At 40.0% G+C, this 27,616-nt stretch overlaps 1 protein-coding gene and 1 long non-coding RNA gene across 2 annotated transcripts in view; one reads left to right on the top strand and one right to left on the bottom strand.

The window, feature by feature from the left end:
- Window positions 1–4,749: 4,749 nt before the first annotated feature.
- TMEM65 (transmembrane protein 65) overlaps window positions 4,750–27,616 on the top strand; it is a 54,694-nt gene continuing 31,827 nt past the window's right edge. Inside the window, exon 1 of the mRNA XM_042923398.1 lies at window positions 4,750–5,530. Within this exon, the coding sequence (XP_042779332.1) occupies window positions 5,245–5,530 (286 nt within the window). The 5' untranslated portion in view covers window positions 4,750–5,244. The remainder of the gene's footprint in view (window positions 5,531–27,616) is intronic.
- On the bottom strand, window positions 5,700–11,167 carry LOC122210634. The gene is made up of 3 exons (XR_006198142.1): window positions 10,659–11,167; window positions 6,733–6,844; window positions 5,700–6,102 (listed from the first exon to the last, which is right to left on the bottom strand). It is a non-coding gene; the product is annotated as an uncharacterized LOC122210634 (long non-coding RNA).

Raw genomic sequence — 27,616 nt, 5'->3', positions numbered from 1 at the left:
AAGCTGGCTCCACACTGTCAGCACGAAGCCTGACACAGGGCTTGAACTCACAAACCATGAGATCATGACCTGAGCCGAAATCAAAAGTCAGATGCTTAACTGACTGAGCCACCCAGGAGACCCAATTCAGGAATTTTAAAGTGGACGGTAATAGCTGGGTGTATAATGTATCATAACATGTACACAGCAGACATCCTTGTGCTCTGCCAGCCGCAGGGATGCCAGGAACTCTGAAGAGCATTTGCATGATGTAATCTATTGTGGACTGTTGATTCAGCAGCAATTTTTCATGAGGAGACTGTGATTGTTAATGGAGGCATGATGTTTGTCATCTTTAAAACTGAAGGGCAGGGCTGGCTGAATCCAGGCCCTCCTGCTCTCCCTCTTCTGTAACCTTCTCCAACCTGCTGGCCCTCCCTCTTTAGCACGCCCACAATTTCCTCAGAAATTCCTCCTGCCACCCACATGGACTTGCCTTATCCTATATTTCTCCAAAGCTTTATACACAGACCCCAAGCCCTCTCATCTCCTCCATTTATTTGCATTTAGGATATTCAAATGTTCAGAGAAAGGGGATGGGGAGGGGATCCAGTTAGTACACATTAAATGGGTATTAAATGACAGATAGTTAGGTATGTATTTCTCAAGTTAGGTTCAAAAGACATAATCCTAGAGGTTTGAGAGGTTCATGGGAATTTTGTAATGATAGCTAATATTTATTGAGCACTTACCATGTTCCAGGTATTGTTTGAAATGCTTTACATGTATTAACTTAGTTTCACTAAAACCCTATAAAGCAGATGCCCTATCTCCATTGAACAGATGAGCAAATTTAGCAACACCCTTATCCCATCAAACAGATGAGTGACCATGGAAAGTCTGAGTTATTAGCTCAAGGTTATAGAGCTAGTAAATGGTGGAGTGAGGACCCAAACCCAGGAGGTCTGGCTCCAGAGCTAATGATCTCAACCTCTTTGCAATGCTGTCATCTGGGGCTTGGATGGCCCAAGATGGCTTCACACAGGCGCCTGGTAGTTAGCTGGGGCTGTTGCCTCGTCCTCCATGTGGTCCTTCCAGCAGGATACTCCAGACTTCTTCATGTGGCAGCCAAATTCCAAAGGGTAAATGTTATGTGGAAAATTACCTTGATGTAACGGCAGCCTCCAAGTATACCACCACGCGGACTGTATGGTAGGTCACGGGACAGATAGGCTTATAGACCAAATTCAGACGCTTGAATTACACTGTTTATGTGACAGCTTTAAAGCATGTTCCCAAATGCTTTGGCATTGCTCCCATTGAAGGGGGGGGGGGGCGTCTATATTCCCTTTTCTTGAATCCTGGCTGGCCTTAGTAGCTTTCTGGTAGCTAGTAGGGTACGGTTGAAGTGATGCTGCACGACTTCTTAGGATACGTCAGAGAAGGTCATAGCCCGGTTTCTTTGCAGACACTCGCTCTGAGGGAAGCCAGCTGCCACGTGAGAAGTCTGCCATGCTGGATGGAGGGGCTGTATGAAGGTACTCCGGTCCACAGTCCCAGCTGAGCATGCAGCCAGCCAACAGCCAACATCAGTTGTCAACCACAAGAATGTGCTATCTTGGGTATCCAGCCCAAATCAGCCTTCAAGTGACAGCTGCAGTTAGTTGACATCTGATAAGAGACTCCAAAAAAGGACTGCCTAGCAAGTCCTTCCCGAATTTTTGAGCCACAAAATCATGAAGAAAATAAACTGGCTATTTAAGCCACTAAGTTTGGCATAACATGTTCACTCAAAGAGCAGCAATAGTAACCCAAACTATTTATCAACCAATTTAAATTTGTTTGTTTATTTATTTATTTATTTATCTTTGAGAGAGAAGGGGGTGTGGGGGTGTGGGGAGGAGGGACAGAGGATCTGAAGCAGGCTCTGTGTGTACAGCAGAGAGCCTGATGTGGGGCTCAAACTCATGAACCGTGAGATCATGACCTGAGCTGAAGGCAGACATGTAACCGACTGAGCCACCCAGGTGCCCCATTCACCAATTTAGAAGAGAGGGGGAAGCAAGGGGAAAGAGATGGGGTAGATAAACAAGCTTAGGATAGCAGGGCGGAAGACCAGAGTATCTGAATTTTGTTTTCTGCAGTGTTCCTATGTACACTATGCAGTGTTCCTATGTCCTCTGCTGTGCCAGTCTTCTCTGCAGATGGTGTGGTTGTAAGGACCAGAGCGGAAAGTAAGAGAGAGGGGCCTGGAACCAACAGATTATCTGTTCTGTCAGAGAGATGAAGGAGCAAGTGTGTCTGGTCATTATTAGCTGACTGAGTAGCGAGGGGTCTATCTGCTTTTCTTTTCTTTTTTTTTAAATTTTTTAATGTTTTATTTATATTTGAGAGAGAGAGAGAGAGAGAGACAGAGACTGAGTAGGGGAGGGGCAGAGAAAGAGGGAGACACAGAATCCAAAGCAGGCTCCAGGCTCTGAGCCATTAGCACAGAGCCCAATGCGGGGCTCAGACTTGTGAACCGCGACATCATGACCTGAGCCGAAGTTGGACGCTCAACCAACTGAGCCACCCAGGCACCCCCATCTGCTTTTCTTGTACAGACTACACAAGGCCGCAATGGGGCTATAATGGGTGTCACTAGTGAGTGGCCAATTTAGTTGTCAGTCTAGAGGTAGTATAATCTCTACCTTATTAATGTTTAAAGTTCACTTGGTCTATCTCTTTCTATCTAAAGTAGCACTTTCATTTGTTCCATCCTTTTTATCTATGATCAACACGTATCTATTTATCCTATGTGTAATGTCTCAGAAGCAAATTGTGTCCACTTTTTAGTTTCTTATTTTCTACAGCAGACTTGAACAATCATAAATCATACAGCAAACACATTACAACAAGCCCCTAGAACAAGCACTTAGATCAGGTTTGTGATGTTCCACTTACTGGCTCAAGCAAGTCACATAGCTAAGCCCAATGTGGGACAGGTCTACACAAGGGAATGGACACCATAAGACATGATTCAGTTGGACCACCATTGTAATAATGTACCACTAACACAGCTAGGCAATGGTTGATCCAGTTGTCAAACTTTCAGCAATCTGTTTCTGGAGCCCCCACACACAACTGGTGTCCTCGAGGCTATTAGGAACCAGTACTTAGTCAAGAGCTTCTCCAAACCTCACTTCCCAGGCCCCACCCCAAGCCCAATGAATCAGAATCTCTTGAGGGGTAACAGATACAGGAGAGAAGGTGGTGGTACTCCCCAAAACTTCAGACTGAAATAACTCCGCAGAGGATTCCAGCACAGAGGGTTTCAAAAACAAGACAGTCTCAATACGCAACTTCATTTCCCACAGAGCACATTCTTCTTTTTTTTTTTTTTAAGTAATCCCTACACCCAATGTGGGGCTAGAACTCATGACCACAAGATCAAGGGTCGCATGTTCTTCTGAGCCAGCCAGACACCCTTCACAGAGCACATTCTTAACTGTCATAATTACAGCAGAGATGCTGCCTTGAAATTTTTTTTAAAATAATTTTAATGTTTAAGTTAGCAGTGGTTCTCAAACTTTTGTGTGCAGCCATATTAACGGGGGTGGGGTGGGGAGGGAGGCTTGTTAAAGCACAGATGATTGCCCAACCCTCGGTTTCTGATTCAAGGGGTTTAGAGCTGACTAGGGCAATCTGCATACCTTACAAGCTCTGCTGTGGGGAACCACACTTTGAGAACCACTGAGAGCAGTAGGATGATTCAGTGATAACACTGACTCACGTTGAAATATTGCACTTCCATGATTATAGCACATTTACGACATACAAGGTCTTGGGCTGGTGCCACAGCGGATACGATAAGGATAAGATTTGGATCTTGATTGCGCTTGAGCAGATTTACTCTTTAAGTGGATCTATTCTCTAAGACAGGAAGCCTAAGTATCATTAGATAGGTTCGGATAAAGGGGCAATCTCCTTTCTTTGGAGGAGACAAAGGTAAGGCTGGAGTAGGAGACCCTTCGAGCTGGGTCCTGAAAGAGAACTAGGTCCTGGACACGTGGAAAACAGTGTTGCATTACAGGATTCTTTTCGCCTCGGCGAAGAGAAAAACAAAAACAAAAACAAAACAAACCTTGACAAACACCCGGAAAAGGTCTGACATTCTTGCCTCCCGCTCCAGCATTAACGATCTGCAAGCTGCTGGCATCAGAACGAGGAAGCGTGTTTTCCGTGTCACGGCCTCGGTCTCAAACCCTGGCCTCGCCCTCTCCCTTTGGAGCTCCCAGAGCGGGTGCCTCAAAGACTGGAAGGAGTGTCTGGCCGAGGCCTCAGTGGGCGGTGCCTTGCCAAAGGGCGCGGCTTAGGCGCTTCAATCCTCAAAAGCCTGAGCAGGACGGTGCGACGACCCCCGAGAAGTGGCGAGGCCCGTGCCTGGCGAGAGGGGCCGCACGCAGCGGCACCGTTCACAACGAGCCCCAGGTTTACGCATGGCGCTAGGACGGGCCGGTGGCAGCGGCACTACCCTGTCGAGCAAGAACTCCAGAGCTGTTTCTCCCCGTTCTTTGCGTTGGACTTAAGGGTGGCGGACGCCAGCACAGAAGACGCGAGCCCTCGGTTCCTCCACCGTCACGCACCGAAAGGGGCGGAGACTCTTGTGCACCCTCCTAACTCTGGAGAGAGCACAGCCCGGGAGCCTGCGGACTGCGCCTGCGCGGCCCCGCCCCACCCCCTCGCCCCGCCCTGTTAGCCCTTATACCGCCGCTAGGGGTATCGGTGCTGCTGCGGCCTGAGAGCGCGGCGCCTTTGAGGGCGCGGGAGCCGTAACGAGCGCCGGCGAGGGCAGGCAAGAGGGTGGGAAAGCCGGCGGGAGCGGAGGGCGGCGCCGGAGGAGGGCGGCGCGTGGCTGACTCATCCCTCTGGAAGATCTAACTGACGGAGACAAACCCTCGTCAAACCCGCCCGCCCGCGCCACCCCTCCTCAGCCGGGAGGCGCCCGCCCGCACCGCCCACCCGCCCTCTCCCGGCCCGGCAGCCTCGGAGAAAGTTTTTCTTGCCGGAGGGACCCGAGCCGCCGCGGGCCTTTCGGAAGAGAAGGGGGACGGGAAAGGAGGCGACCGCCGCGCGGGCCCGGGGAGTGCATGGTGCCCGGCGCCTCGGCTGCCAGTCAGGAGGACATCGGGGCGGGGTCGGGCTGAGCCGAGCTCCTTCTTCCCCCCGCCTCGCCAGAAATCGCTCTCCCGGACTGCCGCGGGGGTCCCCGCTCCTCAGCCCGCCATGTCCCGGCTGCTGCCGCTGCTGAGGAGCCGGACCGCGAGCAGCTTGAGGCCGGGCCCGGCCGCCGCGCCCCGCCAGCCGTCCTGGTGCTGCTGCGGGCGGGGGCTGCTGGCGCTCTCGGCCCCCGGCGGCTCCCGGGGGCTGGGCACCCACCCCAAGAAGGAGCCCATGGAAGCGCTGAACACGGCGCAGGGCGCGCGCGACTTCATCTACAGCCTGCACTCCACCGAGAGGAGCTGCCTGCTCAAGGAGCTGCACCGCTTCGAGTCCATTGCCATCGCCCAAGGTAAGGGGGCGAGTGAGGGGCGAGCCCGGGGCCCGGCGTCCCCATCCCGCGGCCTGCGCCCCTGGAGCCCTCCAGCCCCTCGGCCCGCCCCCACCCCCCTCGCCCGACTGGCCTCGCGCCTGGGACGTCCGGGCCCGGGAGGGGGGGGTTACTTTCCGCCTCCTGAGTGTCCCCAGGGCAGGTAGGACAGGAGCAGATCGTGCCAGGCAGCCAGGACCAACGCTTGGCTGGTTCCTCCCCAGCCTCAGAGGCCGGAGCTTCAGCCCAGATTGTCAAACGATTCTGTTTCGGTTGTGCTTTGATTTATTGTGCGCCTCCCCTCCCCAGCCCTCCTGTCCCCCCTAAGCCCTTGCTGCTTTCTTGTGAACGTGCAGCTACGCAGGTGCATGCCGTGCCTGCTCGGAAAGCGCTACCAAAACCCGAGAGGCAGGAAGAAACTTTCTTGAAAGGTTATCCAACCAAGCTGTACGGGTGTCCAAAAGAAGGGATATTGCTTCCTAAGGCAGAGATGCTCTCAGCTGTGTGATTGCACACACTTCTAGTTGTATTAAACAGCCAAAGGAAACATTTTCCTGGGAAATGGAAAGAATGAATCAAACCAGCAACTGCAGATACATAACTTGCAAGCCCGTATAGGTTCGGCGCTGCACAAGTTCAACGCCAGTTGTTTCCCCAGAGGTTGAAAGAATGTAGTAAGAATGTATTTTTCTGGGAATCTGTGGCTCTACAATAAAAAGCAGACTTCTGCTTTAAAGTAATGTGGAATGGTGAAAGCAAAGCTATTTTTAAGCTAACATGTTAAAAAAGGATATTTTTAAAAACGAGTGCAGAGTGCTGTAGGTCAGAATTTGAGAGCAGGTGAAAAAAAAAGCTAAAAATTCAGAAAATCAGAAGGATGAAAGGACTAAATGATTAATTCCATATTAAAATATGTTTGCAATTTGAATACAGTAGTACAGACAAAATACATAATACAGACAAAATATATAGCTATTTTATTTCACATTACGATGCGTTTGACATTTTTTAGCAAGTTTACCTCCCCCACCCTGCCAAAGTTGGTAGCTGCGTAAACATCCCATAGATTCCGAAGTTTAAAGTACAATGATTGAAACATGGCATTTGATTAGCCAGAGGCACTTGAAAGTGCTTCTTGGGCCAATAATACAGGAATGGAAGAAAGTCCTATAAGTATGACTTACCTATACTGCTTCTTCAGAAACTTTCTCTTGTGCCTTTGAACTGCTTTTTTTTCTACATTCAGGGAATTGCAGAACAATTTATAGTACTGGATATTCCAAACAATGTCCACCCCTAGTGCATTTATAGGAGAAATGTAACTTCATAATCAGTTCAGTTATTAAATGTGTAACCATGCCATTATATGAAATAATAATCAAATACTAGTTATTTGTAAGGTGTGTTTGTATTCATTGTGTGGTTTAAGATATTCAGTTCTGAAAATGTGCTCCTGGGAGAATACAGACGGTCATATATGCTGGAACATTAATATCAGGAATGTTTTCTCCATGGGCAGCACTTTTGAACATATATTTGGCCTAGTCTAAGTAACTTCTTAGAAATTCTTCTGCGTTAACATTGTTACAAGTTTCAAGGGCCTTATTAATATAATTTTATGATAATTCTTGAAAAGCATATCCTGTGATACAACTGGGTAAATTTTACCTGATGCCTTATTGTTTTAGCACATGGCAGTCGGATGGCAGTGGAGATGCTACATTCTCCTGGGAAGATAATTTTAAATTTGACGTGGTTTTAAGTATTTGAGAAAGGACCTATAAACTTCGGTCAGTGGAGGTTACTTAGCATCAGTTAAACTGAATCAGTATGGAAGTTATAGGAGAAAGAAGTCAGTAATTTGTCTCCTTTGTTCAAGATAAAAAGGGAAAGGTATAGGAAGTGATGCGGTAGTCAAATGCTTGTCTCCTGTTCATAAGCTAAAGAACTTCAAAGTTTAAATCAACTGTTTTTGCCAGTATTGATGACTAAATCATTGCTCTTTGACTCAGATGATACTTACTGATGCTGCTGCTTTAATTTTTAGTGCAGTCTTAGTGTTCCTTATTGTGTTCAATATCAATATATACAGTTCCTATGGAGATCAGTGAAATCATTTTTCCCCAAATGAGTAACTCCCATGTTTTTCTTTTATTGTTACTTTTTGAATCTTTTTATTTTTTTTTTAATTATTATTTTTTTAATTTTTTTTTCAACGTTTTTTATTTATTTTTGGGACAGAGAGAGACAGAGCATGAACGGGGGAGGGGCAGAGAGAGAGGGAGACACAGAATCGGAAACAGGCTCCAGGCTCCGAGCCATCAGCCCAGAGCCCGACGCGGGGCTCGAACTCACGGACCACGAGATCGTGACCTGGCTGAAGTCGGACGCTTAACCGACTGCGCCACCCAGGCGCCCCTTGAATCTTTTTAAATACCTGATTCATGTACTAAATGTATGTGTACTAAACATACTTTCTATTAAATAAATTATGTTAAAAGGACTGTTTCTTGTTATAGGAAGTCTTATGTGTTCTTGGAAAGTGTGCTTGTATAATGGAAAGAAGTGTTTTGGATTTGGTGTGGAAACATTACAGGAAAAAATCATCTATGCTTTGATATGGCAGTGGAATCTGTTGTTGAAATTTGGTACATTTGCCCTCATCGTTCTTAGTGCTTATCAGTAGACATGTGATACGATCTGTGACAAGATAAAGCTTTACATGATTCTAAATAGATAAGATGAGCTGTGTGGGATGTCTTATCATAGTTAAATAGGCTATTGTGGTTTTCAAATTACAAAATGATTTCCTTCTCAGTTTTAAAAAAGTTGATGTTGTGTTCTCAATGTACATGCTCAACCTAATCTCTCTTCTTCTAGAGACAGTCCATATTTTCCCGATAATTCTCTGTTGGTTCATTGTTTTTATGACAGGACTGGCAAGCTGACATTAGTATAGTTGCCTTTCAATCTTAGCCAAGAGTTTTAAAGCAAATTTGTCTTTTAAATTTTTGCAATTATTATTTCTATTCATAGTTGTTTTTTGTTTTTGTTTTTAACTTTCAAAACATATGAGTTGGTTTTTGAAGGACAGGCGATGCTCATTTTATTAGTTATACCTTATTGTGTAAAACATAGTGGCTTAAAACAAACATGTTTTTTCTCAAAGTTTCTGGGGATCAGGAATCTTGAATCAGCTTTGTGGCATGTTTCTGACGGGGTATCTCATGAAGTTATACTCAAGCTTTTATTTTTATTTTTTGTAATCAAGTTTTTAGCTGGGCCTGCATCAGCTGAAGTCTTGCCTAGGGCTCGAGGATGCATTTTCAAGAAGGCTCACTCACGTGGCTGTGGGCTGGAAGTCTCAGTTTCCTGCCCTGTGGGCCTCACTACAGTCTAAGTGTTCTCAAGACATGGAAGCTGGCCTCCTCCAAGAATGAGTGATGGGAGGCAGAGAGAGGGCGCCTAAGCTGGAAGCCACAATCTTTCATAACCCAGTCTTAGAAGAGAGAGTCCATTTATTTTGTCCTGGTACATTGTGGGAAGGTGCCATACATGGTGCAAATACCTGGAGGTAGAAATCACTGGGGTCCACCTTGGAGGCTGCCTTCCGCACTTACTTAAAAGTGTTATAACTAATGTTTATTGGAGAATTACACAGCAAGATAAGAACTGGGTTTGGGGAAGGCACAATGAAAGATAACTGAAAAAAAAAGGAGCTTCTTAGGGAATTATTTTTGTTAAATGTTTACTCCAGGTACTTCTTAAAATGAGATTTCTTTTACATAATAGTAGATAAGAAATGTATGGAGGTGAAAAGAGCAGTTTTTCTATTAATGTTAGATCTTAATCACTTGCATTTTTTTTTTCTATTTCTCTGTATAAGTGGTAATTGTGTATGTTTTAAATTTGCTTTTTTTTTTTTTTTTTGCCATTTATCTACATCCATATAGATACACCATATAATTCTAAACTTCAATCTTATAGTTCTCATCTTTTGTGGATATTCATTTGAGGTAGGATGTTTCATTGTGAGAACTTGTCATATACAACAAGAGGCTTTTGGCAGAATGAAAGGCCAAAAGATTAAAATCTGATATTAAAGTGGATACCGAGAATGCTTAAAAACAAGACTTTTTTCATGGAGTTCTGATTCACTGGGGATCTTGGACTCTTAACAAGAGTATCCCCATTTTTCTCCGCCCATGGTTATGTGAGAAAGTAGCAACTCAGCTAAGCTATTGGTTTCTGGGATGAATTGGAGATAATTGTGGCTTTTGCTCAAAGAGAATAAAAAAAGGGCAAGAAAAACCTTTCATATTCCAAATTAAGATGTATGAATAAATATATTTCAGAGGCTTGGTTGAAATGGTAAAAGAAGAATAAGGGAGGTGTAGCCCAAACTAGACCCAGCAAGAGAGGAAGAACCGGGATGGGGATATGAATTGTGAATTGAGTCAAGAGAATTGAAAGATCTCTAATAAGCTGAGAGCTGCTGAGGCTGCTTTTCCTCCTCCTCCTCCTCCTCCTCCTCCTCCTCCTCCTCCTCCTCCTCCTTCTCCTCCTCCTCCTCCTCCTTCTCCTCCTCCTTCTCCTCCTCCTTCTCCTCCTCCTTCTCCTCCTCCTTCTTCTTTGCCTTCATCTTCTCCTTCTTGTTCGCCTGAGACCTTCTATATCTTGGGCCCAGATAAGTTATGAAGCTTTGCTATAATCTGTTATTTACCAATATAGAAAGAGCCTAGTTACAGCAGTATATTCCAACAAAACTTAATTCTGAACACTTTAGAATTACTGGCATAATGGAGTAATCTTATCACTGGGGATTATTGCCAGCAGAACATAGCTAACATAATAGGATTTTTTTCTTCCATTATAAAATGTATATATGCTGTTTGACAATCTCTAATCATCACTCATATATAACTGGATGTTCAGGGTTACGTGTGACTTAGAACAATAACTGTTCTCTTATATTTCATGATTTTGCAGCTCAGGAATATAGGGAGGGCTTGGCTGGATGACTTTGTTTCATGTGGTGTCTGTGGAGGTCCCTCCGTAAATTTCAGCTGGTAGATGTGCTGGTGGCAGGGTCCAAGATGGTTTTACTCACATGCCTGGTACTTTGGTGGAGGTGGCTGGAAGCTGGCTCATCTGGAATGGTCGACCAGAGTAGATGCGCATGACCTCACTAGCACAACATTCTCGGGGAGACTGTAGTACTTATATGATTGGTCATGACTCACAGAGAAAAAGTTGCAAGAGGGTTATCTATGTAGAAGCTGTAAGACTTTGTATTAGTTTTCTGTTGCTGCTGTAACAAATCACCAATTTATTGGCTTAAAACAACACAAATTTATTCTCTTAGAGTTCTAGAGGTCTGAAGTCCAAAATGAGATTTAAGGGGCCAAAATAAGTGTCAGCAAGGCTCAGTCCTTCTAGAGGCTCCAGAAGAGAATCTGTTCCTTGTCTCTTCCAGCTTGCAGTATTCCTTGGTTCCTGACCACATCATTCTAAATCTCTGCTTTGGTTGACACATCATCTCCTTCATTTACCTTTTTGCTTCCTCCATATAGGACCTGCAAGATTACATTTAGGGTCCTCCTGGATAATCCAGGGTAATCTCACTCTTTCAGAATCCTTAATTTAGTGACACCTGCAAAATCTCTTCTGCCATATAAAATAAGGAACTCACAGGTTAGAGGATTAGGATGTGGACATTTTTGGGAGACATTATTTAGCCTACCACAGACTTGTTATGACCTAGTCTTGGAAGTTCCAGAATGTCATTTCTGCTGCATGTTGTTGGTTAAGCATATCGCTAGAAGTCTAGATTCAGGGAAGAGAAATCAGGAGGTATTCTATGTACGTGACCATGCCTAATTGTAGTTTATTCCTTTATATCAGTATGTTAAAAAAATTAATCATTTCTGTTGGAAATCTTTTATCTTTCTCTATTAATGCATACAATTAACATGCCAGGTATTTGTTTAAGACTTTAGAACATTCATTCTTGTACTGAGTGGTAGTACAGTGATTCATTTTATAAGATGTAGAGGACTCCTTCTGTATCAAGATTTCTCAGCCTTGGGCAGTACTGACATTTTGGGCTGGACAATTCTTTGTTGTGGGAACTGTCCTCTACCTGGGGTGTTTAGCAACATCTCTGTCCTCTACCCACTAGATGCCAATAGTGCCCACCCACCTTCCTCACCCCTAGTGTGTCAAGCAAACGTTTCTCCAGACATTGCCACATGTTCCCTGGAGGAGACTGTGGGTCGAGGAAAGGAGAGGAGTGTAGCAAAATTGCCCTGGTTGAGAGCCATTGCTTTATATGAAATGCTATATGGCTGTTTCTTCTTCAGTCCTCTGCCTTCTCTCTCCTCTTCTTTTATCCATTGGTACTTGCTATTATCAGTGTATTATCTTTGCTTCAAGCTTATTGCTTTATTATACATTTATTTTTCTTTGGATAAGGACAGAGAAGTAACTCCTCACCTCCTTATCAACTCCTCACCTCTCTATCAAATAAAATGAGTTTTATGATAACTGTTTTCCTTGATTGTGGTACCTCTTAACTTCTAAATTCTTGACCAAATTCTAAATATTAGATGTTTAGAAAATATGGCTTCAGAAAAGCGAAACCCTGCTTCAGTTTAATTCACCAGTCATTAATTTTGTGGTGTCTGTTTTAGTAATCTCAGTAGTCACATATTGCTTAATTTTTGTGTCAATTATGACAAGCAAATTTTTATAAACAATTTTGTGAATAGGAAAATTGGAATAATAGATCTGCAATTTATAGGGCCATCTAGAAAGGTAGGTAGAACTAAATGGATGATCTCGTGTGTTGGGGATGATCTGATATTGAACCATTATTAGTGAAGATTGTTTCAGTTTTTCTAAAAATAGTGATGAGTTTGCATAACCACACTCTTGTCTGGTTTTCTTTGGCAGGTCATAGTGTAAAAGTAACTGGAACAAATAGGGACTAAATCCCTGAGTGTAGATTTTATTAGCATCTTTCTCAATTCAGCTGAATTAATTACAATGTAGATTTATAGGATTCTGTCTAGCCTTGTCTTTGACTCATTGGTTTATGTCTATCTTAAGTTAATGAAAACAACCACTTAAGAACAAGTTGGTATATGTTAAAATATAATAAGTTAGTTACCCCAGATCATCTGGTAAATGAGAGACTCTTCTAGATAAAGGACTTTACAGGTAACAAGATGTCGTTCCCCTTAAGCTCTACTTTGATGGCTTTGGTGGTGGCATGTTTGAATGTATTGCATTATTCTCTACCTTAGTAAAAGTATAATGAGCACAATTTAGCTTCTACCAGATGCCGGTGTCTTTATATACTATACTCTAATGCTTCTTTGGGGGCTACTTCTGTTTGTAGGCATGTGAGTCATCACATCAAATGCCTCCAGAGCACTGTGCCATTGCAGTTGGCATGTTCTTTAGACTCTGTCACAGTGATGGTGAAATGTGTGGGGCTTATTTTGCCCCTCCTCCCACTCCCTGGTGCCCTCAGACTTTTCTGTTCTCATTCATCTCTTGTGGTTCTGTTAAATTCTTTTCTACTACCTAAAGGAGGTCTGCTTCTTGATACCTCTGTTGTTTTTTCTAATGTCTAGTCTTTGTCATTCTTCCGTAGCGTTTTTATTTTTTTCTTTCTGTTTCATTACCCCCCCCCCCCTGCTTTTTGATACCTCTATGTTTCCCAGTAGGGTTTACTCCTGATAGACATTTCAAGGTCATTACACCACTGCTCTCTTTTGTCTTTTTAGCAAGCCAGTTGCATCTATCAAGTTGTTGTTAATCTTTTGACTCTTCAGCTCTCATATTGAAGATCTTGTGAGTATTTTTGTTAACGTCTGATTGTGGCTACTTAAAGGATTGTTGTCTTAAGAACATAAAAGGTAGTTAACTGAGACATTACTATTTTTAAAGTTTTAGGGAAATTTAAATTAGAATGGTGCCCTTTGTTTACATTTTCTGTCTTCTTTCTGAATTTTAGGGTAGATTATTCAGTACATTGTGTTATTAGAAACGTTTATAATTTTAAAAACAGTCTGGCATTTTGTGACTTAACTTCTGAATTTCTATTGTACAATAGTTCTTATATTTTATAGAAAACATCCTATTACTGCCACTATTGCTGTTGCTAACATCATCTTTATTACTGTTACTTAGCATTTGAGTATTTGTTATGTGCCATACTGAACTAAGTGAATTTTCATGTAATTATTTTGTTTATTTCTCTTAGAGAAGGAATTTTTTTTTTCTATAGACTAAGATACCTAGACTAGGAGTAGCTTGCCCAAGATCCTACAACCTGTGTGGCAGAGTAATTTTTAACTTGGCTTTATTTGTTTCTTACTATTGCACCTTTCTGGATATTCAGACTTGGGTTTTTTAACACACATTGGGAAAAAAAAGTAACCCTTGAAATAATAAAAGTGACATATGCTGGTAACATATCTTAGTCTATCTTCTATATATTTGCACAGTATACAACATCAGTGCAAAAGCAAACATGGCATTGTTACTTTGAAAATAAGGGGAGTCAAAGTAAAATCAATATGCAAAAAAAGTTTATAAACATCTTAAAAAGTTTATAGGTGAGAATTTTGGCAGAGTTAGCAAACTAGTATTTGGGACTTCTGATGTAAATTTGTAAGCTTAATTTTAAAATTCCTTTAGTTTTTTTTTTTTTTAATTTTTTAATGTTTGTTTATTTTTGAGAGAGAGAGACCGTTAGCAGGGGAGGGGCAGAGAGAGAGGGAGACACAGAGTCTGAAGCAGGCTCCAGGCTCTGAGCTGTCAGCACAGAGCCCGACTCCGGGCTCAAACTTGTGGACCGTGAGATCATTACCTGAGGGACCGTGAGATCATGACCTGAGCCGAAGCCGGTCACTCAAACAACTGAGCCACCCAGGCGCCCCTCCTTTAGGTTTTGTGAATGAGTTCTTGGATTTTTATTTTTAAATATGTAACATATTATTCATAGGAAAGCTTTCCAGCTTTGAAAATTTATTTATTTAGTAAATATTTGTTACTGTACCTACTATATAATGGATGCTGTGCTAGGTGTTGGGGGTACATCAGAGAATTGATTTGGCAAAATACTCATAAAGCTTACTATTTTGAGGAAGGAAAGATATGAGCAGTAAAGTAAATAAGCAAGATAATTGTTGATAGTGTGTACTATTAGATGAATAAACAGAATGACACTTGATTTGGATAAGATAATCCGGGAAGGCCTTTTTGTAGGTGATATTTAAGCTGAAAATAAAGGATTGAGGGAAAAGCTGTCATTCAGACAGCTGAAGGAAGAGCATTCTGAGAAGGAAAAGCAAATACCAAGACCCTGAGACAGGAAGAGGCTGCACGGTGTAGGGATTGACAGAGGGCAGACATAGGTGCAACATAAAGAACAAGGGGGAGCGTGGAATGAGAGGAGATAGGCAGGTAGGCAGAAGCAAGGTTCGTCAGGGCCTCTGTAGGTAAACCGTCTGAAGGCCATTCTTGGGTGTGAACATGAGAGTGAAGTAATGGAATTTCAAGAGCACTTGGATGCTTTTTGAGGACAAATTAGAGGGTGCAAATGCATAAGCTAGGAGACCATTAGGAAGTTGTTGTAGCAGTTTAGTCTAGAGAAGTTGGTGGCTTAGACTAGGCAGCCATGGAGATGAAGAACAGGAGATGGATTCAAGATACATATTTGAGAGTGAACTGGTAGGACTGCTGATGAGTTGGAAAGGGACAGGTAATTAAGGGAAAGGAAACAGTAAGCGATGACTTAGGTTTCTGACTATAGTAACTGAATAAAAGGTGGTGCTATTAACTGCCAGGGAGAAGACTGGGGAAAAATAGATTAGGGGTGTGTGTGTGTGTGTGTGTGTGTGTGTGTGTGTGTGTGTGTTTTCACATAAACCTGGAATTCACAGGAGAAGTTTAGGCTACAGATGTAAGTGTGAGTGTTAACAGTTGTATATAGATTGCTACCTAGTCAGGGGAGAGAGGAAGGCACCAAAGGTGAGAGCCTAGGTCAGGGGTGGGGCCACAAGCAAATCTAGCCACCCACTTCTTGTAAATTAAGTTTATTGCAGTAGAGTTACACTCATTCATTTATGTATTGTCTATGGCTGCTTTTGCACTAGAATGGCAGAGTTGAGTAGTTGTGACAGAGGCCATATGGCCCCCAAAGCCTACGATATTTAGAATCTGTTCCTTTACAGAAACTGTTTGCTGACCCTTGGATAGAGAAGAGGAAAAAAGTCCATAATTGAGACTGTGAAGCCCCAAAGTTTCAAAGTCAGAAGAGTAGGAGCCAGCAAAGAAAGCTGTGAGGAGGGGCGTCCAGTGAAATAGGAAAACCAAAGAGTTTTGAAGCCAAGAGAGAAACTGTTTCAAGAATGAGGAAATGACCTTCAATGATGTATGTTGCTGAGAGGGCAAGTAAGATAGAATTTGTTTACAAGGAGGTCACTGGCGACTTTGGAAAGATCTTTGGTGGGGGGACATACCTGAATAGGTTGAATAGAGAATTGGTTAAAATACTTCTTACTCTTAATTTTGGTACTAATCTTTTAGAAATTAAAAAAAGTATTTAGCTTCTTTACAGAACAGAGGTCGGTCGGCAAATGTTTTGTAAAGGGCCAGATTGTAAAAATTTTAAGCTTTATCGGCCAAAAGGCAAAATTGAGGATATAGTATAGTATTTATATAAAAGAAAACAAAGTTCCACAGATATTTTTTTTGCTGGAGAAGTTAAAAATATAATAAAGTAACTACAATTTTGTAAAAATTTCTTAAAGTTTATTTATTTTGGGAGAGAGAGTGTGCGCGCAAGCACTAGTGGGGGGAGAGGCAGAGAGAAGGAGAGGCAGAATTTCAAGCAGGCTGCACGTCATCAGGGCAGAGCCCGATGCAGGGCTCGAACCCTAAAACTGAGATCATGACCTGAGCTGAGATCAAGAGTCAGAGGCTTAACCGACTGCACCACCCAGGCGCCCCAGTACAATTTTTTTTTTAATACAGATCTTCTAATGAGGAAGGTGGAATTCTTTTGGGGGGATAACATTTGGTTGAATTGGGGTTCAATATTAGTGTCCCTCATTGTCAAAATTGATTGTAGATACCATGTGTTACTGCCAATCTGTAATAAGGTTTGACATATTTTGTCTTTGAAAATGTCTTTTTCACAAAGATAGGTACCTCCAAATACTGACATGAGTCTGTAAGCCTTTGACTTTAAATGAACATATTGATTGCTTAGAAGACTTTTATAGAATTCTGTTAGATTCTTCTCCTGATATTTGTCTTTTCACATTGTATATTAATCCCTTCCAGTTTGTGGTAGGCAGAAGCTTCTCAACTGCACACAGTTAAAAGGGTTTTGAAATACGGATCTTGCTCTGAGGTTTGTAGAATGCTGCTGGAATCGTGGTTTGAGCTAGGAAAATGAAACCGCTACATATTTGTGTGGAAATGAAGATCTTGCCTCTTTTAACTTTGAACAGTAAGGGAAGTATATAAAGCAGCTCAACATTACTTGTGATTCAAACATCATTAGTCTTCCAGTGACTACTTTGGTATATTTCATATTTAAATGCTGTTTGGGATTGAATTCATTAAGAAATATTTCCATGGCTACACCTAATTTCTGTAGCCATTCAGTGTTTAATAGTGGTTGAGGGCTGTTCTTCCAACTATTTAAAAATGTAAAATCATTTCTAGCTCACTGACTGCATAAAAAACTGGTGGGATTTGGCCTGTGGGCCATAGTTTGCTGACCCCTACACCTATTTGTAACTTATTTATTGAAAACTTTGGACATTATAGAATGTAATATAAAGGAAAGGAATTGTTTTAATAGCATGAAGTGTGTGTGTGTGTGTGTCTGTGTCTGTATGTCTGTGTGTCTGTGTGTTAGGGGCCAAGGGCAGGCCCTTCCATGATGGGCCATTTTGGCATGAAGGTTATTTTTGAGTTAAAAGCAATTAAAACCCAGCAGATTCAGGATAAAGCTCTTTACCTCCCCTACAATTTCCTAAAAAAATTAGATAGAGTACTTACTCTGGGAACAGAGCTATCCTGTGGTGGACAGGAACCTGGCAAGGCCTGTTTGTTCTAAGTCCTTTATGTCCCATTGTGTCTGAGTGGCCCAGCAAACATTTGTTCACCAGACATTTACTCTTTTTTATCTTTCTGTAAATTTCATTACTTCCCTTTAAAGTACCAGACCCTTACCCTTTGCTTCTGAGTTCAGAATGACATGTATACCTCACTTTGCCTATCTTTGGAATTTCCATGTCTGTGTGGATTCCTCATATATAATGAAATTAATTTTAATTTTCTTCTGTTAACTTGTCTCATGACAATTTGGTTCTTAGTCCAGCTAAAAGGACCTAGAAAGGGAGAGGACGCCTGGGTGACTCAGTGGGTTAAGCATCTGACTTGGGCTCAGGTCTTGATCTCACAGTTTGTGAGTTCGAGCCCCACATTGGGCTCTGTGCTGATGGCTCAGAGCCTGGAGCCTGCTTCAGATTCTGTATCTCTTTCTCTCTCTGCCCCTCCCCCACTTGCACTCTGTCTCTCTCTCTCTCTCAAAAATAAATAAACATTAAAGAAACATTTAAAGGACCTAGAAGGGGACAGGAAATTTTTGCTCCACTACACTGTGTTTTATGTATATCTCAGTTCCTCCTGGTAGTGTATTATCCATAATGGAAGGAACACCTTGGGCTTATAAGTCACTTATTTTTTTTTTAGGCTCGTTCCATCATAACTGTAACATGGGTTTAATTATACAATCTTTAAGATCTCTACCAGCTCTGTAGTACATTTTAAAATATATACAAGTCTCCTTTTTTAAAAAATCCTATGAAATCAGTATATTATAACTTCCTTGAATGCTAGGGCCTTATCTTCCACTTTGTAACTCTCTGTGGAACCTAATTACACAACTTTGTAATCATTAAGTTATTTTTGGTTGGGTAACTACTACGAGTTACAAAAGTCATAAAATTTTGGAAAAATGCCAGTTTTCACCATTGTAGTGCTTGATATTTTATTAAGTTTTCTTTATTTAACAATTTGAGGTTCAACTGTGTACTTGCCAGACACTATTGAGGCAATTGATAGGGTTCTTAAAATTACGAAGTTTATATTTTAGGGAAGAAGGAGACAGTTTAGTTTGAAATTATAATGCAGTGTGTTAAGTGCTCTGACAGGGTGTACAGTGCATTGAAGTGCATGGGAGGGATAGCAGGGGAGCTGGGAAATGAAGAGGGGACAATGTCACCTTACAGAAAGTAACAAGTTGAAATCTAGAGCTCAGTAGGAGGTAGGTGGATCAGGGGTATATGTGCATTGGGTTGTAGAGGTAAGCTATCATGAATAATGCCAACATGTTTGCAGTTTAGAAAGATCACTCTGCATATAGCACTGAGAATGGATAGTAGAGGAATTAGACTAGAGGCAGAAAGAGAGGAAAATATTTAGGAGAACTTTGCAGAAATCAAGGAAAGATGATAGAGATCTGGACTAGGCTAGTGGAAGTTAAGGTAGAAAGGGGTACACATATTCAAGAGAGCTTATTTAGGAGTTAAATAATAAAACTGTTAACCGAACAATAGAATATGTATTTGATGACAGCAGTGTGAAATACAAATCAGGTTTCTGATTTGGGCCATTGACAAGATAGTGATATTCTTTACAATGGAAGGGACTGTGCGGGGGAGAAGCAGGTTTTGGAATGGAGAGGTGCATTCATGTTTAGCTGCTTTGGTATTGGGTATTTGTGAGATATGAGATACATATAAAGATACCCATTAGTTAATTAGTTGTATGAACCCTGAACTCCAGAGTAAGATGCAAATTTGGGATCCTACCCATATAGTCAGCAGCAAGGTTGGGGAGATTAAGTAGAGTGAAAAGAGAGGAAAATCCAGGAGAGAACTATGAAAAACACCAAAGTTTGCTGGAAGGGAAGAGGGAGAAGAACCAGAACTAGGAGGAGACCAAGAAGGAATGTTCATAAAGACAGGAAAAGTATCAAGAATAGTGTTTCCCAGAAGCAAAGTGAAGAAGAGAGTATTTCAAGAGAGAAAAATCTGATGCCTTGGATAGGTCAAGTAAGAGGAAGACTTTGCGGGGGGGGGGGGGGGGGAAGGTTGGTAAGAGGATGTCTGTTGGATTTAAAAGCATGAAAGAGACTGAGGTCTTTGTTAGAAGCAGTCTTATAAAAAGCTCTGTGGGGAGAAACCAGATTTTAGTTGGCTGCAGGAGTATTAATAAGGAAGGATTCATCTCTTAACAGGAACTTTGGTATGGAGGGCAGGAGATGTTGGGTAGTAGCTTAACTTTATCTGAGACTATCTTTTATAAATCAGAAGTCTGAATTTATTCTGAATATTTGTTACTAGTATGCTCATTTCTTACAGACAGCCTTGTGTAGAATTCTAGTCCAATAGGGGCATTATTCTCATGCTGTATGAATTCACATTTCCAAAAGCCACTTTCAGATGGCACCAAAAAAATTGACTCCATATATCAAGATAAGATTAAATTAATAAGCAGTTTTTGGGGAACTGTGTTGTATATTATAACTTTAAACTTTACTAATGGAAACTTTTTTATAGATTCATTTAATTTTTAAATCATCTGTATTTTCTTAGAACCAATACCTGTAAGAGACCAGCTTTTGTCATTTTAACACATTTCAATCGTAATATATCTTAATTGAAAGATATGTTTTCTTATATTTCATAAAGCTTTAGCTATTTCATTTTTTCAGAAAGTCATGTTCTTACCAGTTATAGATTCTTACAACTTATCCACAGTCTTACTTTTTCTTCAGTGTCGTTAAAATTTTCATAGAAATCAAAAAGATGATTGGAAATTCTATTTTTCAAATTAAAATACCTAAGAGATTGGGGGAACATTTTTTCCTGGGATGTGGAATTTCATTGCTAAAATTGAGACAGTCTTGGGCAAACTGGGCAGTTGATCACCCTACCTGCCCTAAGAAAAATAATAGTATTTTATTTTTCCCCTTCTTGCAGATTAAGGCTTTTGACTCATAGGACAGATTGCAAAAGGATCTAGGTAGAGTTTCATATTCCCTGCACAACTGCTTTTCCCCTCCTCCAAGTCTGCACCATAATGAACACTTTAGCTTTCTCTCATCTTTTTTGCATCTGGTAGGATTTCTGGTCAAAGAATCTGCCAGAAGGTGCAGAGTCTTCTCATTTATGCATACCCTTGTGCCTTCACACTGTCCCTCCAGCCTTCACTGTGCCATCACCGGTTCCCTTACCGTTCTAGCTATGCTCTTGTGGTATCTAGTTGCATCTGTCGCAACTAAGCAAGTGCTAATGTCCCCTCTGTCCTTGCAGGTGCCTGCCTCTTGTTTGCTCTGTGACTTGAGTTCTCTTCCAGGTTCAAAATAAGTCAGGAATTTGAATTTAGTGTGACTGTTTTCACCCGAAAGGTGGGAGCAGTACTCTTTACGGCTTTTGACATCCCATAGTGGAAACTAGAGCCCTGCTTCACAAAGCTGAATGTACATATAAAGTCATCTGGAAATCTTGTTGAAATACAGGTTCTATTTCAGTCGGTTTGGAGTGCGACCTGAAATTCTGCCTTTCTAACAAGTTTGTAGTGATGGCAGTGCTACAGGTCCATTGAGGAGCAAGGTTATAGAAGGTGTTTTTGTTTATGTTTTTCAGGTTGGAAAGAGTTGAAGTCATATAGATAAACTCAGGCATGTTTGAATTATGAAAGAAACCAGGTTGAGGTGCCTGGGTGGCTCAGTTGGTTAAGCATCCAACTCTTGATTTTGGCTCAGATCATGATCTTATGATCCATGGGTTCGACCCTGGAATTGGGCTCTGCACTGACAACTTGGAGCCTGCTTGGGATTCTCAGTCTGCCTCTCTCTCTGCCCCTTCCCAGCTTGCTCTCTCTCTCTCTCTCTCAAATAAATAAACATTAAAAATTAAAAAAAAAAAAAAAGATAACAGGCCAACAGATGTGGGCATGATAATGTAAGATGTGGCACATTTTGTGAGCTGGCAGAATTTTGTATTTGTGACTAAGATCTTACGGGTTAAAAAACATTCTAGCTTTTTTTTTTTTCCTGCTTAAAGGGGCTTCTTAAAGACAAGCAAAAAATGTAAATTGTTAATACTGATTTTATAGTTACACAATGATTACTTTTGGTTACAAATGCTGTGTAATAGATACATTCTTTTTTGCTCATCTGTTTCATTATCCATTAACATCTTTAATATTCTGTCCATTGGTTAGTTTCATTTCTTCAGTGAACCATGCCCCTAGTCTTATTCTTTTGCTTTCCTTCATTCTGTTCTTCCTTTGCTTTCCCCACTTAATTTTGAATTACTTTTAAGATTTTGAAATAACTTCAATTTTATATATCTCTCTCTATTTATATAACAAATCTCAGAGTTTCAAGTATAGCACAATAAGCTTTTTTTTTTTTTTTTTTTTTTTTTAATTTCCCCTGAAACATTTGCGAATAAGCTCCTGATATGATCCCTGTCATAGGTTGAGTTCTTTAGAAAGCAGTCTCTGAGACAAAGATTAGCTTACAGGAAGTTTATTGGGGAATGCTGTTGAAATCCTTACCTTCCTAAGGGAAGGGAATGGGGGGAAGGAAGCAGGTTTGGGCAGAGGTGCAAGTAAAGTGATGGGGTCTCGGTGGAAGCCTCAGCTTACCCTGTAGAGAGTTCTACAGTTGGGATGACCCAACAACATTGTTCTGAGTTGGGTGAGAGGTCTGGGCCCCTGTCTCTGTAAAAATGAGCTATTGGATGTGGACTGCCTTGGGCAGGGTACAGAACCTTGGGTGAGGCAGCATTCTTTGGCTGAGGCTGTCTCCCACGGTGACTGGCCACTACGAGCTGTCTCTTGGCAGAACTTCCAGCCGTTAAGGACTGACTGCATTGCAATGGCCACAACTGGAATACTTTGGTGTATATTTCTCACAAACAAGAACATTGCTTTATATAGCCACAATGTAACATACACTGCCATCTAAGTACTCCCAGGAAGCTCACTTTCACCAGTTGTCCCAACAACGTGCCTTTACAACAAAAAGATCCAGTCCAAAGTCACATGTTGCATTTAGTTATTAAATATCTTTAATTTCCTTCCACCTGAAACAGTCCATCAGTCTTTAGCTTGGCCTTGATGACCTTGGCACTTTTGAGGTTTATAGACCAGTTATTTTGTAGCATGTACTTCAATTTGATTTTGTCTCTTTCTTCATGAATAGATTCCAGTTATGCATCTTTGACAGGAATAATATAGAAGTGGTGTTATGTTCTTTTTCATCGTGTCATTTGCCCATGATTTTAATTTGTCCTTGGTCGTGTTAACCACGCTATTGTGCAAAAAGCAAGGACTGCCTTTATTCTAACATGTTTCACTTCAAAATTTCATAATTTTTTATTAATACATATTTTACTTTATCACTTGAATACACTTTGATTTTACAATATTTCTAGCATGCAGATATCCCAAACCTGAGATTGCCATTGTGAAGCGAGCGAAGAAGGTATCATCAGCAGAGACCCCTGATAGTTTTGGTATAGTACAATCTTAACAGTATTGAGTGTTTGTCAGCTGTTGCTGCAAATAGCAAAGCATCTATTTGACAGAACTTCTCGCTTGTTTGAAATAGAATGTTTTGGTTATAATGATAACCCCCTTTTTTCTTTGCACCAGTGTTTTAGACTGTCTACAGGGTATTTATTTTTATTATCTAATCCTAGACTTTGTGGATATGATGGAATAATAATTGCATGTTTAATTAACTGAGAGATTAAATTTATGACCTTAACAAGACACAAAAAATTTTTTTCAGATTCAGTTTCCATACAGCTTGGTAGCTAACTTATGTTGCATGTGCTAGTTGGAGGAATTATGTTGTGTGTGTGTGTGCATGTGTATGTGTATGTATGTGAGAGAGAGATGGAGGGAGGGAGAAATAAAAATAACTGTCTCTCTGTCCCTATTTTATTTATTTTTGATTACTATTTAATATATTGCCTAAGAAGCATAACACATGTATGAAAAGGAATAAAAAATATCTTATGGAATGATTGAAATTTTATAAGAATAAAGGTTAAATGCAACTTAGTTTTCTTAGGCTGTATATATACTGTCAAGAGCAAAAACCAAACTGTAAGAGCTTAAGAGATATGTAGAAGCGTAGTGTACACACACACACACACACACACACACACACACTAATATTTCCTGCAAAAAGACCCCAGTATATTCTACTTGGCCATTTCTAACGTAACTTTAAAATTAAAAAGTTTTTATCTCTGTTTATATGTAGAAGTTAACTGTTTAATGGAAATGTCTTTTTAAGAATAAAGTTTTAATTTTGAATTATTCTAAAGATTGTTTACTTAGCCTTCATTTTTTAGGACAAGGTAGGGAAAAAGGAATAATAGTGATTCTGTAGATGATGGCAGATATCAGTAGGAAGTAAGATGCTGCTGAACAATAAGTACTTAATACTTGAACTTGACCTGTCCATGGTTACCTTTTGAGACTTGGTCTTTAATTGTATCTCTGCTCACTGTAGGATGCTTCTTCGTGAATATGTTTTTCAAACCCTCTATTTTTTTATCCCACTAATTATGCAATAAAGAAGAAATATGGAATGAGAATCTTAGAGCTGGCAAGGATCACAAGACCTAAACTCATTTTTTGTAACATGAAATAGATCTAGAGGGTTTACAACATGTTCAAGATTTGGCAACTAGTTACATATACATCACAAAGAGATTAGCGTCAAGTCCTTTGGATTTTTAAGTCAGTGTTCATTTTGCTATGATAAATTTCTTCAGGATTAGAAGGGAAGATTAGTGCTAGACTATAGGGTATTGAATTGTTCTGAAACCAGCAGAAACCATGTAATTTTCCATTCAAAAAATGTTCTTTGGTAACCATAATATGTCAGTTCATTGTCTCCTCTTTCTTTTAACTGTGATTGATTTTTGAAATATGATTTATCTGAAAGGAAATTACTTCTTAGGACCAGAAAATAGCAATTTGAAAGGGATACTAATATTTTAGTTAATTGTAATTTTACTTCAATTTCAAATATTAATATATGATCAATGTATGTATTAACATACAAGTGATTCTTGGTTTTCTATGTTTTTCTATTGAGATTTTATTCATTGAAAGAGAAGTAGAACAAGAGAATGTTAATCTGGATTCTAGATCCAGCTGTGTAGCCTCAAATAAGTCACTTAACATCTCTGGGCCTAAATGGCCCCATCTTCAAAGTGGAGAATTAACTCAGTATTTCTTAGTGGGTATACTACTGGCATTTGAGCTGGATAAATCTTCATTATGAAGGACTCTCTTGTGCATTGCAGGGTGTTTAGAATCTCTAATACCAGTAGCATTTCCCAGTCACTGTCACATCCAAAAGCAATCCTGTTATTTGTGAACAAGGGTTGAGGTGTATACTCCATGTTGAGAATTACTGGCCGATGGTTTCTAAGGATCCTTTCAGCTTTAACATTCTGTGAAATAATTCTTTGAAGAATGATTGAAAAGGAAAAAGGTAATTCATTGATGAAAAATCTCAGCTCCTTTCTAGTATTAAGCAATTTTATTTAAAAAATTTTTTAATGTTTATTTATTTTTGAGAGGCAGAGACACAGAGTGCAAGTGGGGGAGGGGCAGAGAGAGAGGGAGACACAGAATCCAAAGCAGGCTCCAGGCTCTTCTGGACTGTCAGCACAGAGCCTGACGTGGGGCTCGAACTCATGGCTGTTGAGATCGTGACCTGAGCCGAAGTTGGATGCTTCGCTTAGCCGACTGAGCCACCCAGGCACCCCTAAGTAATTTTGTTTTAAAATGAATGTCTTCTGGGGAATCTAGGTAACTATACCCACAGATATCTCTATTACTTATCCTGTTCCAAGATGAAATATTATGTTTTTCTAGCTCACTTTAAGCTTTCCATCTATAATACAATGTATCTATGTATAATATACCTAGCCGTATGATTTTCTAAAGTTTCTTAAAGTTACATACTATCGTCTGTATGTAATAAGTAAAAGTAAGAAGATCTGATTATTTTATGAGTTGTACTGTTGTTTTTATCTTAGCCTTTTTTAAAAAAGGAATATCCTTATATATAGTAATAATTATTTCCTTTTTCTGTCTTCCTTTGGCATGAAGGAAAGGAAGGAACGTAATCTCTGTGTTAAGTAGTATATATAAGTGTATGTATACATATATTCATATATATATGTATATATAATATATACAAGTTAGACATGTAAAAGCAACAACAAATCAATGTTTGATTATCCTAAAAAAAATCCTAGGAAATGACAGATAAGAGAGAAATAAATTATTGTACTTCTAGTATTTACTCTTTTTTAAGCCAGAGTTAAGCAGTTAACAAACTAATACACTAATTATGTTAATAAAAGTGATAATTAATTGGGCACTGTCTTCTTCATCATTACTGCTGGCCAACTCCTGCCCTCAGCTGTTACATGACTGGCCTGCCTCAACCCAGGAATGGGTTAATTGCAGTGAAGTGAATTAGATACCAGTGTAGGTTACAATGAAACCCCAGGTCCCATGTTATGTTCCCCAGAAGTTAATGAGGTAATAGTATTATTATGCCATCCAGGTAGAAGTTTCTTTTCTACATAATGTGCATGTTGCAATAAACTTTTAAATGCTAAATAAAATGACAAAATCACACTCAAATGCTTTTTGTCTTTGGTCTTAGCTAAGGCATGCATTTTTTTTAAAGCATGCACTTAAAAAAATTATTAAAAAGTACTTTTACAATTATAGCTTTTATTATAAAAGACTTGATAATTTAAATTTACTAAGTTAAAAAGTTTAGTTCCTTGCTACTTCTAAAGAATGTTTCCATTTTTCAGTTTTGAGTGTCAGTTTTTATAAGTGTATTACTTAGCCATATGATTGCGTTTCTTTTGAAAATACTGCTTTGTAGCTTTTGAAAATAAACCTTTTTTTAAAGCTTTTCCTGTTTGGTGCATGTTTGATCATTTTATACAATTTGTTTAAATTATTTTGTATATGGCATGGTTTGCATTTTAAATCTTTAAATTCTTTAATGTGTTCTATATTTATTGCAAATTTCACCTTACCCTTTAGAACTTTTGATTTTGTTAAAAGTCTAAACCATTATTCATAATGTTCATAAATAGAGTAACTGAGACTTGCAGGCTCTAAATTGTTGCTTGAACACAGTAGTTTCATCCCTGTTCTTTTCATAAATCTTTTATTAGACCAAAGTGTGATTTGTGTTGCCAACTCTACTTCCTGTACTTCCTTGGGGAAGATGCTGCGGTGGGGCCTGGAACAAGTAGTAGGTGCTCAAAAGATCAAAACTAGCTAATTGGACATTTAGACTATTGAGTTATTTGTAATTGAAGGAATAACGTGTGCATTAAACTATCTCAGAGTGTAGTTGCTTTAGTATTTTTCTCATTAAGTACATTATAAATGATTTTAAATTATTCCTTTGATTTGTGATCTTATATTGATGATTATGTCCATAGTAGCAGACTAAAATAAGTTACCACATTTAGAATTATCATTGCCCTGAAATCATAATAGAAAACAAGACGCTTTTTTTGTTTTTCAGATTTTTTTTTTAAGTTTGGATTTATACTTTGTAAAATATGGTTAAATTTAATGAATGGAATGTTTAACTATGAAAATGACAAATTATGGTTTCTACTGAATAATGTAATAAAACTCATTTTGTACGCGAAGGGGTCTAGTTTTGTTTTCCAGTATCACCATTATAAATGTGTTTTATAATTTTATAATAGAGGCTAAAACATAGAAACAGTAATATTCTACTTACAGTTCTACCAAAGCATTTTGATTTTCAATTTAAGATATACCTCTAAGTAGAGTAACTTGTTTAAAAAAGAAACAAGGCATACCTTATCCTAAAAAGTATTTTATAAATACTTATTAATATTAGACTGAAGGTTTTATATA

Source organism: Panthera leo, chromosome F2 (assembly GCF_018350215.1).
Source record: "Panthera leo isolate Ple1 chromosome F2, P.leo_Ple1_pat1.1, whole genome shotgun sequence".
Classification (NCBI taxonomy): domain Eukaryota; kingdom Metazoa; phylum Chordata; class Mammalia; order Carnivora; family Felidae; genus Panthera; species Panthera leo.
This window is presented reverse-complemented; position numbering and strand designations above follow the sequence as displayed.